At 41.8% G+C, this 17,925-nt stretch overlaps 1 protein-coding gene across 1 annotated transcript in view; it reads right to left on the bottom strand.

The window, feature by feature from the left end:
* Positions 1 to 219: 219 nt before the first annotated feature.
* The window catches only part of LOC122804622 (glutaredoxin-related protein 5, mitochondrial-like), a 58,741-nt gene continuing 41,035 nt past the window's right edge, over positions 220 to 17,925 (bottom strand). Inside the window, exon 2 of the mRNA XM_044074592.1 lies at positions 220 to 1,421. Coding sequence (XP_043930527.1) covers positions 1,246 to 1,421 — 176 coding nt within the window. The 3' untranslated portion in view covers positions 220 to 1,245. The remainder of the gene's footprint in view (positions 1,422 to 17,925) is intronic.

Raw genomic sequence — 17,925 nt, 5'->3', positions numbered from 1 at the left:
CACGTACTAGAAGTAGATTAACTGACAGTAGAATGCATTTGGAGCTGCTCAGAGCTGTGACAAAAAATAGTAGTTTTCCCAACCATCATCTTTATTTTAATAATGGGAGACAATAGAAAATTACGTCCTCGTGTGGTCAGCCAGTACTCATCCTCGAAGTAAACAAGCTTTAAAACTGTACTTACTGCTGTAGGAAAAAAAAAATGGAGAAACCTCTACCTCTCTTATGTTCATTTATTTATTTTCAGTCCACGTTTCCTACAGTCTCCAAAGTGCAGTTTTAATTGTCTCTTGCTATTTAAGACATCCATACAAGTTAACAACATTCTAACTTTTCAGATCCTTGGCAGATGAAAAATACTTCTTGCAATTTATGTTGACTTTAAGGTCTGAGGTCGGATTCATTTAAGCACAAAAGACCTAGTAAGACAACAATGGTAGTTTCTATACAAAATGGCGATCAAATGCTCTTTGTTGACTGGTGTTTTTAGGGATAAAAGCACAGAATATTCTTCCCTTTGTTACATAAAAAAGCTAGTGTTTCAGAAATGTGAATAAACTGATTCAATACATAAACAGGAAGCAATCTACTGGCCATTTTGAAGGTAAAACGATTACTCAGTCTTTGAATTATGCTTTAATATTAGTCAAGCTAATCCTGTGACATTAAGGCTAAAGTTACTACCTTATTCGTTAGTGGTATACAACTGCAAGGCATGCACACTAGTAATTTTGTGCTCAAATCTTTCCCATATAAATGAATTTAATCCAACATTCACTGCTTACAAACAACTCTGTATTCCCACTCGAACACTGCACACTAGTAATTTTGTGCTCAAACTTTCCCCATATAAATTAATCCAACATTCACTGCTTACAAACAACTCTATTCCCACTCGAACACAACTTGGATAGAACAGCAACTGTCACCATGCAGTCAGTTTGAATACCAGGCGGTAATGTAAGCTCTCCCAAACACTTCCACGATATACACTGGGCATTACGCACACCTTGAATAATTTACTTTAGAAACACAAGACAGAATTTTAGTCAAACCAACACTATACAACAGACTTTTCACAACACTAGCAACATGGATATTTGGTTAAAGGTTTAGTGCCATTAGACCGTAACAGTGTAGCTGTCTTCTTGAAAAATAAGGCTTTGTTGGCAGTTGTCACACTCTTTATAAAATGCATACATTATACATACATCTATACAAACAGCTTTCAAAATCTGGTAATTCTACTGTTTAGTGTCCTTTTCAGCTTCTAAAAGTGCAGATTTGATTCCCAGTTTCTTAAGTTCTTCAACCAGATCTCCGTTCTGATGCATCTGCAAGAGAATATCACAGCCCCCAACAAATTCACCACTGAAGTAAACCTGAGGAATAGTTGGCCAATTTGAGTAGTCTTTAACACCTATGTGAAAGAAAAAAAGAAAGGGATATTGAAACAATTCCAAGTTTTAGGAAGATTAACATAAAACTTTAATGCCTTATTTGCAAAGTCTCTACCACTGGCTAGAAAAGCATTTTGGACAAATTATCTAGAGATAGTAAAACAGCAATACTTCTACTGAAGATCCACTTTAATTGCTATAGCTGACAATGTCCTTTTCAGCAAGTCAATGGCTTTTATAAGATGCCTTGTTTACACACACAGGCACACAGACAAACACATGCATCAAGTCAGCAGCATGCAGCAGTTCACCTGTTTCACTCCCCACAACAAGAGCACGTAGCATGTGTACCATCATTTGCTAGTTTTCTCCCGTACAGGTGTTATCCCAATATGTTACTACTGGACATATTAAAACAAAAGTTGCTAAGGCAGCACATTTCCAAACAGAAAGCAGACCACCATTACTTAGCCTGTCCAGTCACTAGCATTTATACTGAAGGCAATAACTACTTGTCATCAACCCAAAGCATGTGCATAAACTGCATTACCAAACAGTATTTCAAACATCATAACTGAAGCCTTCAGTATCTGGTTTCACACCTGCATTTTCTCCCCGTTTACAGGAAAAGGTCCTGTTTAAATCTGAATTATTAAAGTAGACAGCCTAATTACAACAGCCCAGATCACACACACTCCATGATCAATAGTAAAGTTATAATTGTGTATTCAAAGGTTACAAACACAGTAAAAAGGCAGGAATATGAAGAAATCTTTTACATGAAAGCTTGTTGGGTTCACCGATTTAAACTGAATACATTTCACTTCTTTAGTTAGTTATTTGAACCACTTTTTCTCTGGTTAAAAAGCTCAGACTTCCAAGATAAAATAACTGAGTAGTAAGTTTTAAATCATGGAGACTTGATGATCACACTGAGCTTTCAGAAACAATACACAAGCACGATTGCCTAGTCACTTAAGTACTTCTGCCCAAAGCCAAATATTTTTGCGTCAATTTACTGAACAAAAAGTGCAACATGCATGCCATCAGTACACTGAAAAGAACTGAAAATATACCAATGGGCTGTACTATAACACTGCATTTCCTTCTTTTGTGCATCACCACCACCAACTCTTTCTTATCCAGGCATTTTAGAGGCCAACCATAGCACAAGATGCAGTGTCCCAAGACCCTATACACAAACATTTACAACTAAAGACAGTCATGCTTCTCATTACTAGTCAAAACAATGCTACTTTGACCTACATGCATTGTGCAGGAAAAATGGACAACCATACCAACAATACTACAGCACTACATAAAATACTCAAACTATGAAAGTTCTCATTTTCAGAATATTTTAGTTTATGTAGTATATTTCCATTTTATGTAGGTTAAAGGTTATGGAATGTATTAAGTAGGTTTGATTGGTTAGAGTTGTGTCGACCTACATGTTTTTCAGCTAATGAATAGATTGGTTATGTTATATAACTTGTTTTAGTATGGTTAGTTTTATTCTGAAGAAGTTTCATGTGATGTTGAAATGAAAACGCTTAAAATCAAACATTAAATTTTATTTTGGTCAATTGATTTGGAGTGGTTCGTTTTACTACTAAGAGTCTGGGGAGCATACAGCCAGGCTGTGTGTTTTGTTATATGGAAAATAACAGTGTATGGGAGGGGAAAAATAGGAAGAAAAAACTGACAGGATGGAAGAAAGGGAAAATGAAATTACATTATACAAAGTAAGGGAATGGAAAAAGGAAATAAGGGTATATATAATATGATTAGATTTTTTGTGTGTACGTACCTATGAAAGGGGATTAAAAAAAAAAAAAAGAAAAAGAAAAAAGGGCTAATTTAACGAAGCAGATAGGATTTTATGGTGAATTTTAGTAGACAAGTTACTGGTGAAATGTAACATGAAATAATGTGATGGAGAAAATAAACTGCTGACTAGAAGTGTCCAGCAAAACATTACTCTTTTTGCAATCCAAAAAAAAAAAAGGAATTTTGGGACTGTTTGTGATAACTTGGGTACTGTAATAGAGAGGGGAGGCTGTTATACAACAAGAAAAATGGAAGAGGATGACATAATAACTGCAATAAGATGGTTGCAGAAGAAAAGGTGGGGGAGTAGAGTGTTCTCCTCATCCAACTGCCCCAAAGGTGATTCTTCAGAAGATTGTGTTTAGTCTTGAATATATAACATTAGGGAGCTTTCTGATGGCAGTGACTTGGACAGGTCTTTTCTGAGGACAACTGTTGTTGGGGTAGAGGCTTCTAAAGGCCTGAAGCCCCTTTATTATTACTGCTGGGGTAGGAGTCCAGAATGTCTATAATCAGGATCAGAACATGTCTGGTGAAAGCACCAGTAAAGTTATTCACTAGAGACAACAGAATCAGCACGTCCCACTGCCCGGTAAAAATGGCAAAGTTCTATATAAATTGATACGGACATCACTGCTGAGACAATGCTGAGATCATTGGCTTCTACTGCTGAGACAATGCGGAGATCATTGGCTTCTACAGCAACAGCATCAGGAGTTCCACACTAAGGCAAAAGAAGCTATGCAACATATGCCACTAGTATAACATAAAGAAACACAGCTTGGCACAGAATTACATATGATACGGACTGCTGCAGGCAACTTTTGGCCGTCTCCTGGTAGAAGGTTGTGGCATCAGCAACAACATCAAAAGAAGCTGAAGGCAAGACAATGGCCTATGCCTCTCTCTCAAAGGCAGGGAGAACATAAGAGGAACAGACAAAGGTAACTGAAAAGTAAAGTAAACATTTTAGCAAAACCAAAGAATGCAGTCTTTTGTCAGTTTTCCTTGACTGAACCAAAAGCATGGTAGAGAAATTTGGAGAGATTCTGCAACAGCAATGCTGACATGAAGATGGGACACAACTGGTGTTTATGTCCTACAGGAGGCATGCTACGGGCGTTGGACTCGACAGACACTACACCTTTAAAAAGCTGCCGTCACTCCAATGCCTCTGATACAGGCAATAGAGTTCTTACCACACAGCAATTTATAATACTCTATGGAGAGCAATTTAGTTACCAATACAGTTTAGTATGTGCAGTTCTGTCTCTTACGTTGTACTGCATTTCACTTTCACTAGGAAATATCCAAACACATTAAGCATATGCAGTAGTGGTAAAATTTCATTTCAACTGCTGTGCACTGAAGCCAATTAACAAAATAAAGATATACACGTTTGTGACTGCAAATATTGTGCAACTTTTACAATGAAATGCCTAGGAACAGTGAACAAAACCCTCACTAATGACAACTACCATGGAGATCGAAAAAAGCATTTGCAAATGTATAACAATAGGTTACATTTGTGATCTCAATTAAATATACCAACTCAGGCTTTCCCCCCTTTCAAGTAGCAGTCAATCTAATGAACTTCGACCATTACATAATTTGACCAACTGTACCACCAGCATTTCAGCAAGCAATTAAATGCATGCAGCAATAAATTACACACACAAACATCGGGGGAAATAAATCTCCTTCTGTCAAAATTTAAGTTTTTCTAGTGCTCGTGGATGGAAAATAGAACATAAAAAGGGAACCAACTGCTGCTAGCAGATTTTCAACCTCAAGGTACAAGTTACAATATTTCAGTATAACAATCAAATTTACCCTTCCTTCTGTATCTTAAATTCTTTATCATACAGACACCAGAGTACAGTAACAGCTCTTGGGATATCGGAGATGTTTAAAAGAAGAGCATATTTCAGTAATGGCTGGCTTTACAGCAAACATGGATGAAGCCCTTTACTACAAACTAGCCTACTCAGGTTAAATAAATAGTGACCCAAATGGGAAGAGGGGAAAATAATAAGGTGAAGCTTGCTCTCCTCTCCCCAAGGGTGAAGGCTGGGGAAGTGTAGTACAGGTGTGCACACTTACCATAAATGTAGATGTTCAAGTGTATTCACTGTTGCAGTCATTACATTCGGGTAATCTGCTGGCAGGTTGCCCTCAGTCGGTCTGAATAACAAAGTCTTGGGCCCTGCGTCGGTTGCAGTCTCCTCTTCCACGACGTCAGGGGTATGGGTATAAAACATGCAGCAGACGCCATTTTATCCAGTTTTTCTTGCCCCAGATGTCAGGTGTCCCCCAAATGGGGAGCAAAAACAAAATTATATTATATACACACATATACATATAGCAATATATGTAAATATACTTTTAGCAACACAAACGTTACCTTCATCTAAAAGCAAATAAACCACAAAGGCTTTAGAATATAGTGAAGGAAAGAGAAGTTATAGAAAAGGGGGATGGCAGGTGGGTAACCCAGAGTGCAACAATGAATACACTCGAACATCTACATTTTATGTTAAGTGTACACAACTGTACTATGTTCTTCATGTTTCACTGTTGCAGTCATTACATTTGGGTAAAATCCCAAAGCTATGGATGGGAGGATGGAACTAAATAGTATTAGAGCGGCTATAAGGCCCTGCAGAACTGCAGTGGCAAAGCCTGCCCTGGATTTAGAGAAGAGAGACAAATGATAATGCTTTGTGAAGGTATGAACAGAGCTCAAGTAGCAGCTTCTAGAATGTGTTTGGATGGAACTCCTCTGAGAAAGGGTGCTGAGGTAGTGGCAGCCCTGGTGGAATGTGACCAGATTCCCTTGGGCACAGGTTTACCATGATGCAAGTAGCAAAAACAAATGCAGTGGCTTATCCACTTAGAAATAGTCTGCTTTGAGATAGCCTTCCCCTCTGATCCTGAAGCAAATGCCAGTAGTTGCTCAGACTTTCTTAGAGATAGTTGTCTGTGTACGTCCAATCAATGCAGAATCCGTTCCCCCTTGTTCTGCGGATTTGGGTAAAATGTTGGCAGGTGAATAGTTTGGTTAAGAGCCACACTGGATACCACCTTAGGCATAATGGAAGGATTGGTCCTGAGGGGCACCCTGTCCGGGTAAAATGTAATAAAAACGCTCCACAGCCATGAGAGCCTGTAGTTCTGAAACCCTTCTTGCTGAAGTGATTGCCAAAAGGAAAGCGGTTTTCCAAGATAAAAACTTTATATCCGCAGTAGCTGCTGGTTCAAAAGGAGGAAGGGGGAGTATTTCCAGCACAAAATTGAGGTCCCATGCAGGAGTTTGTGATCTTCTGGGAGGCCTTAAATTTTAAATTTTTGGCCCTCTAAGATACTGTTTTAGCAGAGGATGAGAAAAGATGGGAGGCTCTGTGTTGTAATGAGCCGAGATGGCAGAGGCATGGATTTTTATTGAAGAAAAAGATAGGACCTTGTCAGCATCCTAGTCAAATATTGTAAAATCTGAGAGATATTTGGTTTTGCTGTGTCTGTTCCTTGTGCTTGGTTCCAAGCACAAAATCTCTTCCATTTATCAGCATAATATTTTCTAGTGCTAGGCCTTCTGGCTTCCAAAATGACATCCATCACAGATTTACTGAGGTGTTTGAATAATTACATGATCAGCCATGCTGCAAGGTTCAGAGTTTGGAGCAGAGTGTGCAGAATTTGATTGTTCTGCTGAGACAGTAGATGAGGTATATGAGGCAAGTACCAAGGAGGGAGTTGAGACATATTCCTTAGAATTGGGTACCAGTGTTGGAGAGGCCAGTCCAGAGCAACTGGGATCATTTTTGCTTTTTCCTGTCTGACCTTTAGTAAGACCTTGGAGAGAAAAGGCAGAGGGGGGAAAAGGCATAGGATAGGGCATCCACTGTCCATGCTCGTCTGTGACAAGTCCTTGTGCAGAATTTGTCCAGTTGATAATTTTGGGGAGAGGCAAATAGATCTATGTTTGGGCTCCCCCATTTCTGTGTTACCATGCTGAAGATTTGTGGATCCAGTTTCCACTTGTGCGGGTCCATAAGATTTCTGCTTAGGTCTGCCAGAGTATTTTGTTTTCCTGGCAGGAATTGAGCTTGAAGATGTACTTGGTAAGCCAAGGCTGTGTTGCACAATGCCATAGCTAGTCTGCAAATGGGATAGGAATGTGTACCCCATGTACCACATAACCGTGGTTGTTGACAACAACATAACCGTGGTGTTGTCTGTCTTTATCAGTAGTTGTCCTGGATGAAGTAATTCCTTGAAGACTGTCAGGGCATTCTGAACAGCTAGTACCTCTTTCTGTTTGATATGCAGATGCATTTGTTTCGGGCTCCATATGCCCTGAATGCATCTCCCCACCATGTTGGCCCCCCAAACATAGTCTGATGCATCTGTAGTTAGGGTTTGGGTGGCAAGGGGTAGAGTGAATGACAGTCCCTTGTTTTGGTGACATGTCTCTGCCCACCAGAGTGTGACACAGTCTCAAATATATATATATATATATATATATATATATATATATATATATATATATATATATATATATATATATATATATATATATATATATATATATATATATCACACACATGTTAGGAGCCTTTTTACAAACGCCAGATGTTGAAGAAGAATGTCCTTGTTCTCTGGTCCAGGTAAGGATAAATCTGTATGCTTCTTTGTCTGCAAGATGCAATTACTGGTGCCAGGCACTAAGACCCTGGGCTGAGTAGATAAGCCAAAGGGCAGTGCAGAAAATTGGCAAGGCATAAAACCTGCCTTGAAGAGGAGGTATCTTCTGCATGATTCCCTTACTGGGATATGCAGGTATGCCTCTTAAGTTGAGTCACTAACCAAGTGCTCCTGCCCAGCACAGGCAGTAGCTGTTGTAAAGCCAGCATTTTGAATTTTGGAATGTCCAGGAACGTGTTCAAAATCGATAAGTCCAGTATTGGACGCCAGGCATTGTCTTTTCTGGGTACCAGGAACAGTCTTGAATAAAAACTGTGTCCTTTTTCCTGTTCTGGTTGAACAGCCCCCATATCCATGAGGGACGCAACTTGTTTCTGAGCCTCTGCCCATTGATTTTGTGGCAGATCTGGCCAACCGTTTGGAATTGGCAAAGTATGGAAATGAAATCTGTACCCCTGGGATACTATGTTTAATACCCACTTGTCCTGGGTAATTAACTGCCAATTTTGAGCATGAAGTGCTAACCCCCCCCCCCCCCCCCAAGGGGGCTGCCAAAAGATAAGTGCTTGGTGATGGTAGAGGGAAGTCACTGAGACTGCTTACTGTAGGGTTGTGCTTTGTTTCCTCTAGATTTGGAGGTGGAGGCACCCTATTACTTTGACCTGTAAGAACCCTGTGATTGGTATCTAGAGCCTTTTGAGCACCTGGATTTGCCTTGAGAGGCTCTGTTGGACACAGAAAAGGGCCACTTTTTAGTAGGCCAGTGCCTACTGAATCTGGGTGGCTGCACTTGTAAGAAATAGTTTACAGTTCGCATAGATTTAGCTTGGTCTTCCATTTTTTTTAAAACCTCTTCTGCTTCATTACCAGAGTATCATGCTGTAAAGGGGCATCCAACAATTTAGCTTCAACATGATCAGGCAGATTTTGCTCCTTGAGCCAGGCATGCCTTCTAATCACAGATCTAGTAACTGCGGCCCTGCAAGAGGCCTCCAAGGAATCAAAACCACATTGCAAAGTATGCTTTCCAACCTGTTCCGCTGCATGCAATAATTCCTGTAATTCTTTATTTTTCACACAATCAGAAATCAACAATTTTCTGTTTCATTAAGCCCATAACATGCTGTTGATATTTAAGCATATGAAACTGGCAGTTTAGGGCCCTAATTGCCAAGGTTGCAGACCTTCCTTCCCCATCTATCCAGTGCCCTGGAATCTCTGTCAGAGGGGGTAGGATTTTTGGCTGTAGAGGCCTTTACACCTTTGGGACCCTGTGAGATAGTTTCAGGATCAGCAGGATTTTTGAATAGAAATTTGTGGGAGTCAGGAACCCTGTAATATCAGTCTGGCTTACCAGGAGCCGGAGGGTAGAGAATCAGGAACCATGCTCGATTCTGAAAACACATAATCAACAATGTCCAATACAGGAGGTATAGCCAAAGGTCAATCAATGCATCTTTTCTACTTATGTTTCCAATTGCATATGGGTGTGTGTGTGTGGGGGGGGGGGGGGGGACTTGGCTACATTAGCTTTACAGTGCTTATCTCCCTCTACACACACCCTGACAATTCTAGGAAATCATGTGGGTGGGTACTTCTTTATAAACTGCACAGCGTGTGAAGACCAAACCTGAAGCTGTCTCCGAGTTTAGTTTGGCAGTAAACAATAATTAAGCTTGAAATTTGTAAAATAAACATCTAAAATACAACTTTTCATGTTCCAGGCCAATGCTTATAACTATCACACAGCAAATCATTAGAAAGCCATTGGGTTTCAAGTTATATAAAAACATTTTGAATGCTTTTCTTAAATTGCATCAACCCACAAACTAAAAAACACACTCCTCCCAAAAACTAGTCGAAAGCAGTTAGCTCTACAGGAGTAAACAAAACCTATTCAGTCATGCATGCCAGATATACAAAAATATAAAATTATATTTCAACCTTATGGTCACATTTACAAAATAACCAATTAATGCATTTCTCTAGATGCAAACACAGCATCCACTGACTTCTTACTGGGCTAAGCATCGGGGATTACGAAGGATGAGCCACATATACCACTTGCAAAGCATTTTCATAACAGCCTCACCACTATCCTACCTCAAAATTATATAATAGGCAAGTGCTGCTGACACATTCAGACTGCCTGGTCTGACGTAATGCCAGAGGCCCTGCACCCCCAAGTAAAGTGTCTTTTCACCAAATTTCCATTCTCCCGTATCTATGCTCATTAACAAACCCAGTCCTTATGTACCACATGAGCAGCTAATTTTTGAACTCTGCCACATTGGCAGACAATCAACAGTTCAGTTTTACAGTACTCAAAAAAGTGGATTGCTTTAAGGTTAAGACTGCTACAAACAAAATCTTATTTCAGTTTTACACTCAATAAAACACAAGACTAGTACACGTTTATAAAATATACATAAGCAAGGGAAATGCTGTAACTTTTGGGGATACACAAAAGGTCATTCGGTAACTTTGTATGTTCACACACTGTAGATTATGAAAAAGGAAGATACAAATGAAGACCATAGATACATGGTGAAATACATGGTGAAGGAAGGACTGTAGCAAGTAATATATCCAACCAAAATCTGATGGGAAGGCAAAGTAGAGAAGAATGCAATCCTAAACTGGCAACCATTATCTTTTGGCCTTTAGAACGGCATAACAATCTACACTGCTACTACTCTACAACCTTCCTTCCCCATTCTTTAACCGGACTGCTCAAACACATCTGCAATGTCCACTTTCTTGGAAAGGGAGTAGAAATCCACACCATCTGGAGTCCCACTGAAACTTTATTGGGTGGTACATAGTACTAAATGGGAAATCTCAAATACAACACACACACACACACACAAACACACACACAAATACAACACACACACAAATACAACACACACACAAATACAACACACACACACACACACACACACAAATACAACACACACACACACACAACACACACACACACACACACACACACACACACACACATACAACACACACACACACACACACACAAATACAACACACACACACACACACACACACAAATACAACACACACACAAATACAACACACACACAAATACAACACACACACACACACAAATACAACACACACACAAATACACACAATACACACACACACACACACAAATACAACACACACACACACACACACACAAATACAACACACACACACACACAAATACAACACACACACACACAAATACAACACACACACACACAAATACAACACACACACACAAATACAACACACACACACAAATACAACGCACACACACAAATACAACGCACACACACAAATACAACGCACACAAATACAACGCACACAAATTATCAAAACTGGTTTAAAAAGCGGAAAGGACAGCAATCTGGAGATAAAAAAAAATACCAAGTCAAAAATGTCTTTCAAAAGAACTCTCCTTTACTCAAAATTTACACAGTATCAAAGTAGAAGAGATGAGGCTGCAGGTCAGCTTACCCTCCCACCGGGGACTATGTACAATGGCAACAGTTATTTTAAATGAATCGATGCTAGCTTTTATACTCTATGAATTTCATGTTTTCAAGTCCTGAACTTCCAGTGACCTTTAGTTAATGAGTCCTTTCCTTGTTCAGCTACAAACAGAAGTCAGGCATCTACCTAATGCATGATCTTTCCTCATGCATTCACTTCCCAGAGTCATACAAACTTTCAAGCTTTTACAGTTCAGGCTACTTTCACAGTTCAAATGGACAGTGCACAGTAACACAGCCAGCTGGTGTTCAGGAATTCACATAAGCCTAATACAGAGATTCAGGGGCCAGGCCTGTCTAGAAAGTAAACTGGAGCAATTACTAAAAAATGGCAAATAAGGCTGAAACATAAGGCAAAGACAGTGCTCAACTTGCTATGATGTCGGTAGGAGACAAAAATCAAAGATCATAAATGCTGAATCCACCAGAACACCCACTACATTTATTATAATTCATTTCTATGGAAATAAACCTGCATGCAACTGACCTAACAAGAGTGTTACCTGTAGGTTCTCAGATCAGGCTCAAGAAGCCTTAATAAAAAAAAAAAAAAAAAAAAAAGTAAGTTCCTGGATGCCATGTTACCACATGCCAATGAGCACATATACTTCCCCTGAACGCAGGAGTAGTTGGCCAGCAATATGCTTCTCTTCCACCATGTGGCAGAATACCCGGAGGGGCTAGATGCAATAGACTAAATGCACATACACATCAAGTCACTACCTGGTGAGCAAGGTAGGCGCTACATAAACCGCAAGGGATACCCCTCCATCAACTGCCAGGTTGTGTGCAATGCCCAGGGCATCATGGAGGTGTGTGCTGGCAGCCATGGAAGCTATCACGACTCCCACATCTGGCACGCCTCACAGCTGTATCAGGTATTTGCCAGGGGGGATATCCCATATGGTCACCTGGTGGGGGAATGCTGGCTATGCATTGGAACAGTGGTTGAAAACGCCCATCAGAAATGCACACACACCCATGCAAGAACGTCATAATGAGGCACACACAAACCAGAATCATCATAGAGCACATGTTTGGGATGCTTAAATCATGGTTCCGTTGCTTGGACATATCTGGTGGAGCCTTGCAGTACCCTCCAGGCACGTGTGCCCACATCTTCATAGTATGTGCCATGCTACACAATATGATCCTGCGGAAACAGCTGTAGCAGGGACAGAATGGTGAAAGACCTCACAGCCCACCACCACTGCCAAGGGCCCCACAGGCACAGAGGTACTCGGACCAAACACCTTGAGCCAGCCCCAGTAGGCAGACGGAGGCATGCCCAGTATGCCCATGCCTTGGCAATGAGGGAACGTATAGCACACACCCACAATGTAGGCACCTAGGGACCGACACCTTTCTCCACCTGCGCACACAGTAAAAATGGATGGCACACACACAAGACTACCTGTTAATTGTCATGTATAGGCAGTCTACTGTGTGCATCCAACATAGGCAGCCCTCAGCTATTGCACATACAACTGCTATTGACACAAGGTAAGTCAACACCTGACCAGTAAATTAAGCTATTAGCATGTGCTGATACTGTATGCATAGGTTCATAGGCAGGTACTTGGCTAACTGCCCTAGGACATTCATAAGCCTAGCCAAAATGTGTCAGCTTTTGCCACCCCATTGATTAACTATCCCTCTGTGGAGCAGAGCCAATGGCAGGATCCCTGGGGTGTATCTACTGTTCTCCATCCACTCTTCAAGGTTTCTCTTGAAGAGCATTAGCGAGGGGCTCTGGGCTCTGTGTATAATGTAATTAGGGATGTTGTTCCAAAGCATGGGGAGTTTCTGTGACAGGAATCTGTCCCTCCAGCATGTTGTAGTTATTGTGGTGGCAAGGTTTAGCTCACTACAGCGTGTGGCTCACTGTGACATGGACTCCCATAGGTGGAGCATATCCTTTAAGCCTGAGTTGGACATGGCTTTGTAGGTCAGCAAAGATCATCTCTGATTAAACGAGATGCCAGTGAGTAAAGCAAGAGTTTATTCAGTCTGGCTGCATAGGACTTAGGTTTGATGTCAGTAATCCTCTTGGCGAGGTACGTTTGTGGTCCTTCCAGCTGTTGGAAGTGTCTTCCTGAGGTACATCAAAAATAGGTTATTCTACTCTATGATGGGACTGATGAGTGACGAGTAAAGGGGTCTTACAACCTCAGTATGTCTAGATGCGAACCCTTTAGTAATCAGATGGCCTACATAGAAGGATGTCCTAACTACTTTGGAGATAGTGATCTCTCCTTTGACAATCATATCTACCTTAGTCCCCAGAGCCCCTATTACCTTGTCTGTATTAAGGTAGATGCCACTTATGTGTTAATATGTTGGCATTTAGTTTTCCCCAAATGGAATGACCATGCATTTTGTGGCGCTTAGCTTGAGGCCATGACTCTGACACCCTGTGTCTGTCTCTGTGAGGCCCTTGAAGTACGTCTGTGTCAGCTGGACTGTCAATTATGATTCCCAGTTTGCAGTTATTGCCAAACATGGTCTGCCTTAGTCCACCTGAATTTGCCTGTACCTCTGAGAAATATATGCCAAACAGTAGGGGTCCCAGGACAGAGTCCTGTGGGGCACCAGTTGTGACTGGTTAAGAGCTGGACAGTACAGTTGTGTACACTTACCATAAATGTATATGTTGTATTCACTGTTGCAGTCATTACATTTGGGTAATCCTGCTGGCAGGTTTCCCCCAGCTGGCCCGAATTCCAAAGTCTTGGGTCCTGCGTCGGCTGTTGTCGCTCCTTTCCTGATGTCAGGTCGTCAGGGGTATAAAAGAAGTAGCCAACGCCATTTTCTTCAGTTTTTCTTGCCCCAGATGTCAGGTGCCCCCAAAAAGGGTAGCCAAACTTTATATATATTCAGAAATACAGCAATATAAATTTTACCTTCAATAAGCAAATACACCACATAGGTAGTACAAATCAGAGAAGGAAGGATAAGATCCAAAAGAAAAAAGGGGGAAGGCGGGTGGGTAACCTGGACTGCAACAGTGAATACACTCGAACATCTACATTTATGGTAAGTGCACACACCTGTACTATGTTCTTCATGTTTCACTGTTGCAGTCATTACATTTGGGTAGAGTCCCAAAGCTATGGTTTTGAGGCTGGAATTAGACAGCAGTAGGAGCGGCTATGAGGCCCTGCAGGACTGCAGTGGCAAAGCCTGCCCTGGATTTAGAGTAGAGTGGCAGATGATAATGCTTTGTAAAGGTGTGCACTGAACTCCAAGTGGCCGCCTCTAAAATGTCTCTGGTAGGTACTCCCCTGAGAAAGGCTGCTGAGGTGGCTGCAGCTCTGGTGGAATGAGGCCTAGCTTGCTATAGTGTAAGTAGCAGAAACGAAAGCAGTGGCCTAACCACTTAGAAATAGTCTGCTTTGAGACAGGCTTTCATCCTGCAGCATATGCCACTAGTAATTGCTCTGTCTTCCTGAAAGCTTTGGTTCTGTCCAAGTAGAATCTAAGCTTTCCAAAGAATGCAGAAATCTCTCCCCCTTGTTCTGTGGATTTGGGTAAAAGGTTGGCAGATGGATGGCTTGGTTAAGAGCCACACTGGACACTACGTTAGGCATAAATGTTGGGCTTGTCCTCAGGGAGACCCTGTCTGGATGAAAACTGATGAAAGGTTCCACAGCCATGAGCGCCTGTAGCTCTGAAACTAGTCTTGTAGAAGTAATTGCCAAGAGTAGAGTGGTTTTCCAAGATAAAAACTTCATATCAGCTGTAGCAGCTGGATCAAAAGGAGGCAGTGTGAGCTTTTCCAAGACATAATTGAGGTTCCATGCAGGTATTGGTAGTCTCCTTGGGGGCCTTAAATTTTTGGCTCCTCTGAGGTACTGCCTTAATAAAGGGTGAGAAAAAAGTAGTGGCTCTGTATTGTAATGAGCCGAAATGGCAGAGGCGTGAATTTTAATTGATGAAAAAGATAGGCCTTTGTCCAGCATCTCAGTTAAGTCTTGCAAAATAAGAATATTTGGTACCGCTGTATCAGTTCCTTGTGCCTGGTTCCAGGCACAGAATCTCTTCCATTTTCCAGCATAAGACTTTCTAGTACTAGGCCTTCTGGCTTCCAGAATGACATCCATCACAGCTTTACTGAGAGGTGCTTTTTGCATGACTACATTATCCGCCATACTGCCAAAGTTTAATGTCCTGAGTTGACTGTGCATGATCTGATTTTTTTGCTGGGACAGTAGTCGAGGTATCTGAGGTAAGGTCCAAGCCGGGTATAGAGATAAGTTCCTTAGTATTGGATACCAGTACTACTGGTGTGGCCAGTCTGGGGCAATCGGTATCATCTTTGGCTTCTCCTGTCTGATCTTTAGGAGCACCTTGGGGAGGAGAGGCAGTGGAGGAAAGGCATATACTGATAGGGCGTCCATTTTCCATGCTTGTCTGAAGTCCTTGTGCAGAATCTTTTTAGTTGGTAAATGACAGGGGAAGCAAATGGATCTATGTCCGGGGATCCCCATTTCCTTGTTATCATGCTGAAGACTCGTGGATCCAGCTTCCATTCGTGGGGATCCATGAGGTTTCTTCTTAGTTCGTCTGCCAGAGTATTTTCCTTTCCTGGCAGGAATTGTGCCTGCAGATGTACTTGGCAAGTCAAAGCCGTGTCCCACAAGGTCATGGCGAGTCTGCAAAAGAGGTATGAATGTGTGCCCCCCTGCTGGTTTATATACCACATGACCATGTTGTCTGTCTTTATCAGTAGTTGCCCCGGATGAAGTAGGTCCTTGAAGGCTGTCAGGGCATTTTGAACAGCTAACATCTCTTTTTGATTGATATGAAGATTAATTTGGTTTGAGGACCATGTGCCCTGAATGCCTCTTCCTGCCATGTGGGCTCCCCAGGCATAATCTGATGCATCCGTTGTTAGTGTCTGCCCGGCTGGAGGTAATGTGAATGGCTGTCCCTTGTTCTGGTGACAAGCCTTTGCCCACCATCGAAACTCCTGTTGCAGGCAGGGAATGAGAGTAATTAGAAGGTCCGAGCTGCAATCTAAATCTAAGTGCCATCAATCTATTTGTTTCCGGAGCTTTGGGAGTATGTGAACAGCCTACCCCCATGCCCGACGGCTTGCTTATGCATCATAAAAAATGCACTGTGAAAGCCCACTGTGTTGTTACACAATATCATCCAACTTTGATCTCAGTTTGAAGAAGGGTTGAGGTAGATATCGATCAAGCTGATTGGCATGCTGCAGAAATCCAATCGGGAGGGATGCTGCTTGAATTAGATTGTCTGAGCTGAATTCACCCAAGTTGACAGAATTTCTTAAAATGAGCTTATAAGTCATGAAAAATGTTGAGATAACCATAAACATGAATGTTGAAATCTAGGCTAGCAGAGATTGAATTTTGACGGTCCCTTAAACAGCTGGAAAGGGAAGTTAGTGTAGCCAGCTCCCATGCTTGAAAATCTACTTGCTTTAGAAAACTAGATTGTAATGCTTTAATAATGTTTGAACAGAAGCGATTTTAGAAGGAAGAGGTGGTTGTCCTGATACTTAGGGAAGAAATAAAAGACCAAGGCTGAAGGAATGAAAGGATCCTGAGAAGAGTGGCCCTGATAAAACCAAGGTTAATCCGGAGCTGATAAGGAAGACAAGAATTTGAGTAGGGAGGTAGCTAGCTGATAGGGAGCGGGTCAGGCGAAACTGTAGACCCTGATAAGGGGTCTACCAAAAGGCTGTTGATTAATACAAGTATTGAGAAGGCACTGTAGAAAGAAAGGAAGGAGGAAATCGGCTGACAAAAGAGGATTAGAAACTGACCAATGTGAGGTGAGAAATTGCCCAATTTGGCTGAAGAGAAAGGGAGTGGCTACACCATCATTAAAGAGAGAGGCTGAAAAATCAAGCAAGGATGACTGTGAACCGTGCTTCAAGAGAAGAAAGAGAGAGCCCTTGAAAATCCAGCACTGAGGGGAGAGCGTAAACCTTTAGGAGGTTGATTTATGAGCCAACCGAATAGCTCTCAGAACGAAGAGAGGATCTTCAAGGTATCAAGGAGACCTGAAAGATAAGCGTCAGCTTCAGAAGCCTTCACCGTGGAGAGATAATGAGAGGCGCCACAGAGGATAGCGAATAGGATCTAGAATTCAAGGAGAGGCAGGGGAGGAGGAGGAAGGCAGAAACCATCTGCTAAGGCCAGCATCCAGAGCAATGAGAATTATCTGCATTCCTGAGAGAGGCTTCTAGGAAAGGGAAAGCATCAGAGGAGAGGCCACAGAGCAAGATGAGAAGTTTTCACCAGGCACTAAGAGAGCCTTTTGGGTCACTGGTCCGACCACCTAAAATAGAGCGAAAAAAGGTCGCAGATCAGGTGCTGGCATGAGAGGCAAAGATCGTGATATGAAGGGAGGGCCACTCAGAAATAAAGGGTGTGCCGCGACTTATTCCCAACGGAAAAGGGGG

Source organism: Protopterus annectens, chromosome 6.part0, assembly GCF_019279795.1.
Source record: "Protopterus annectens isolate FY-2018-M chromosome 6.part0, PAN1.0, whole genome shotgun sequence".
Taxonomy (NCBI): Eukaryota; Metazoa; Chordata; order Ceratodontiformes; family Protopteridae; genus Protopterus; species Protopterus annectens.
Note: the sequence above shows the minus strand (reverse complement) of the source record. Positions and strands in the feature narration are given on the sequence as shown.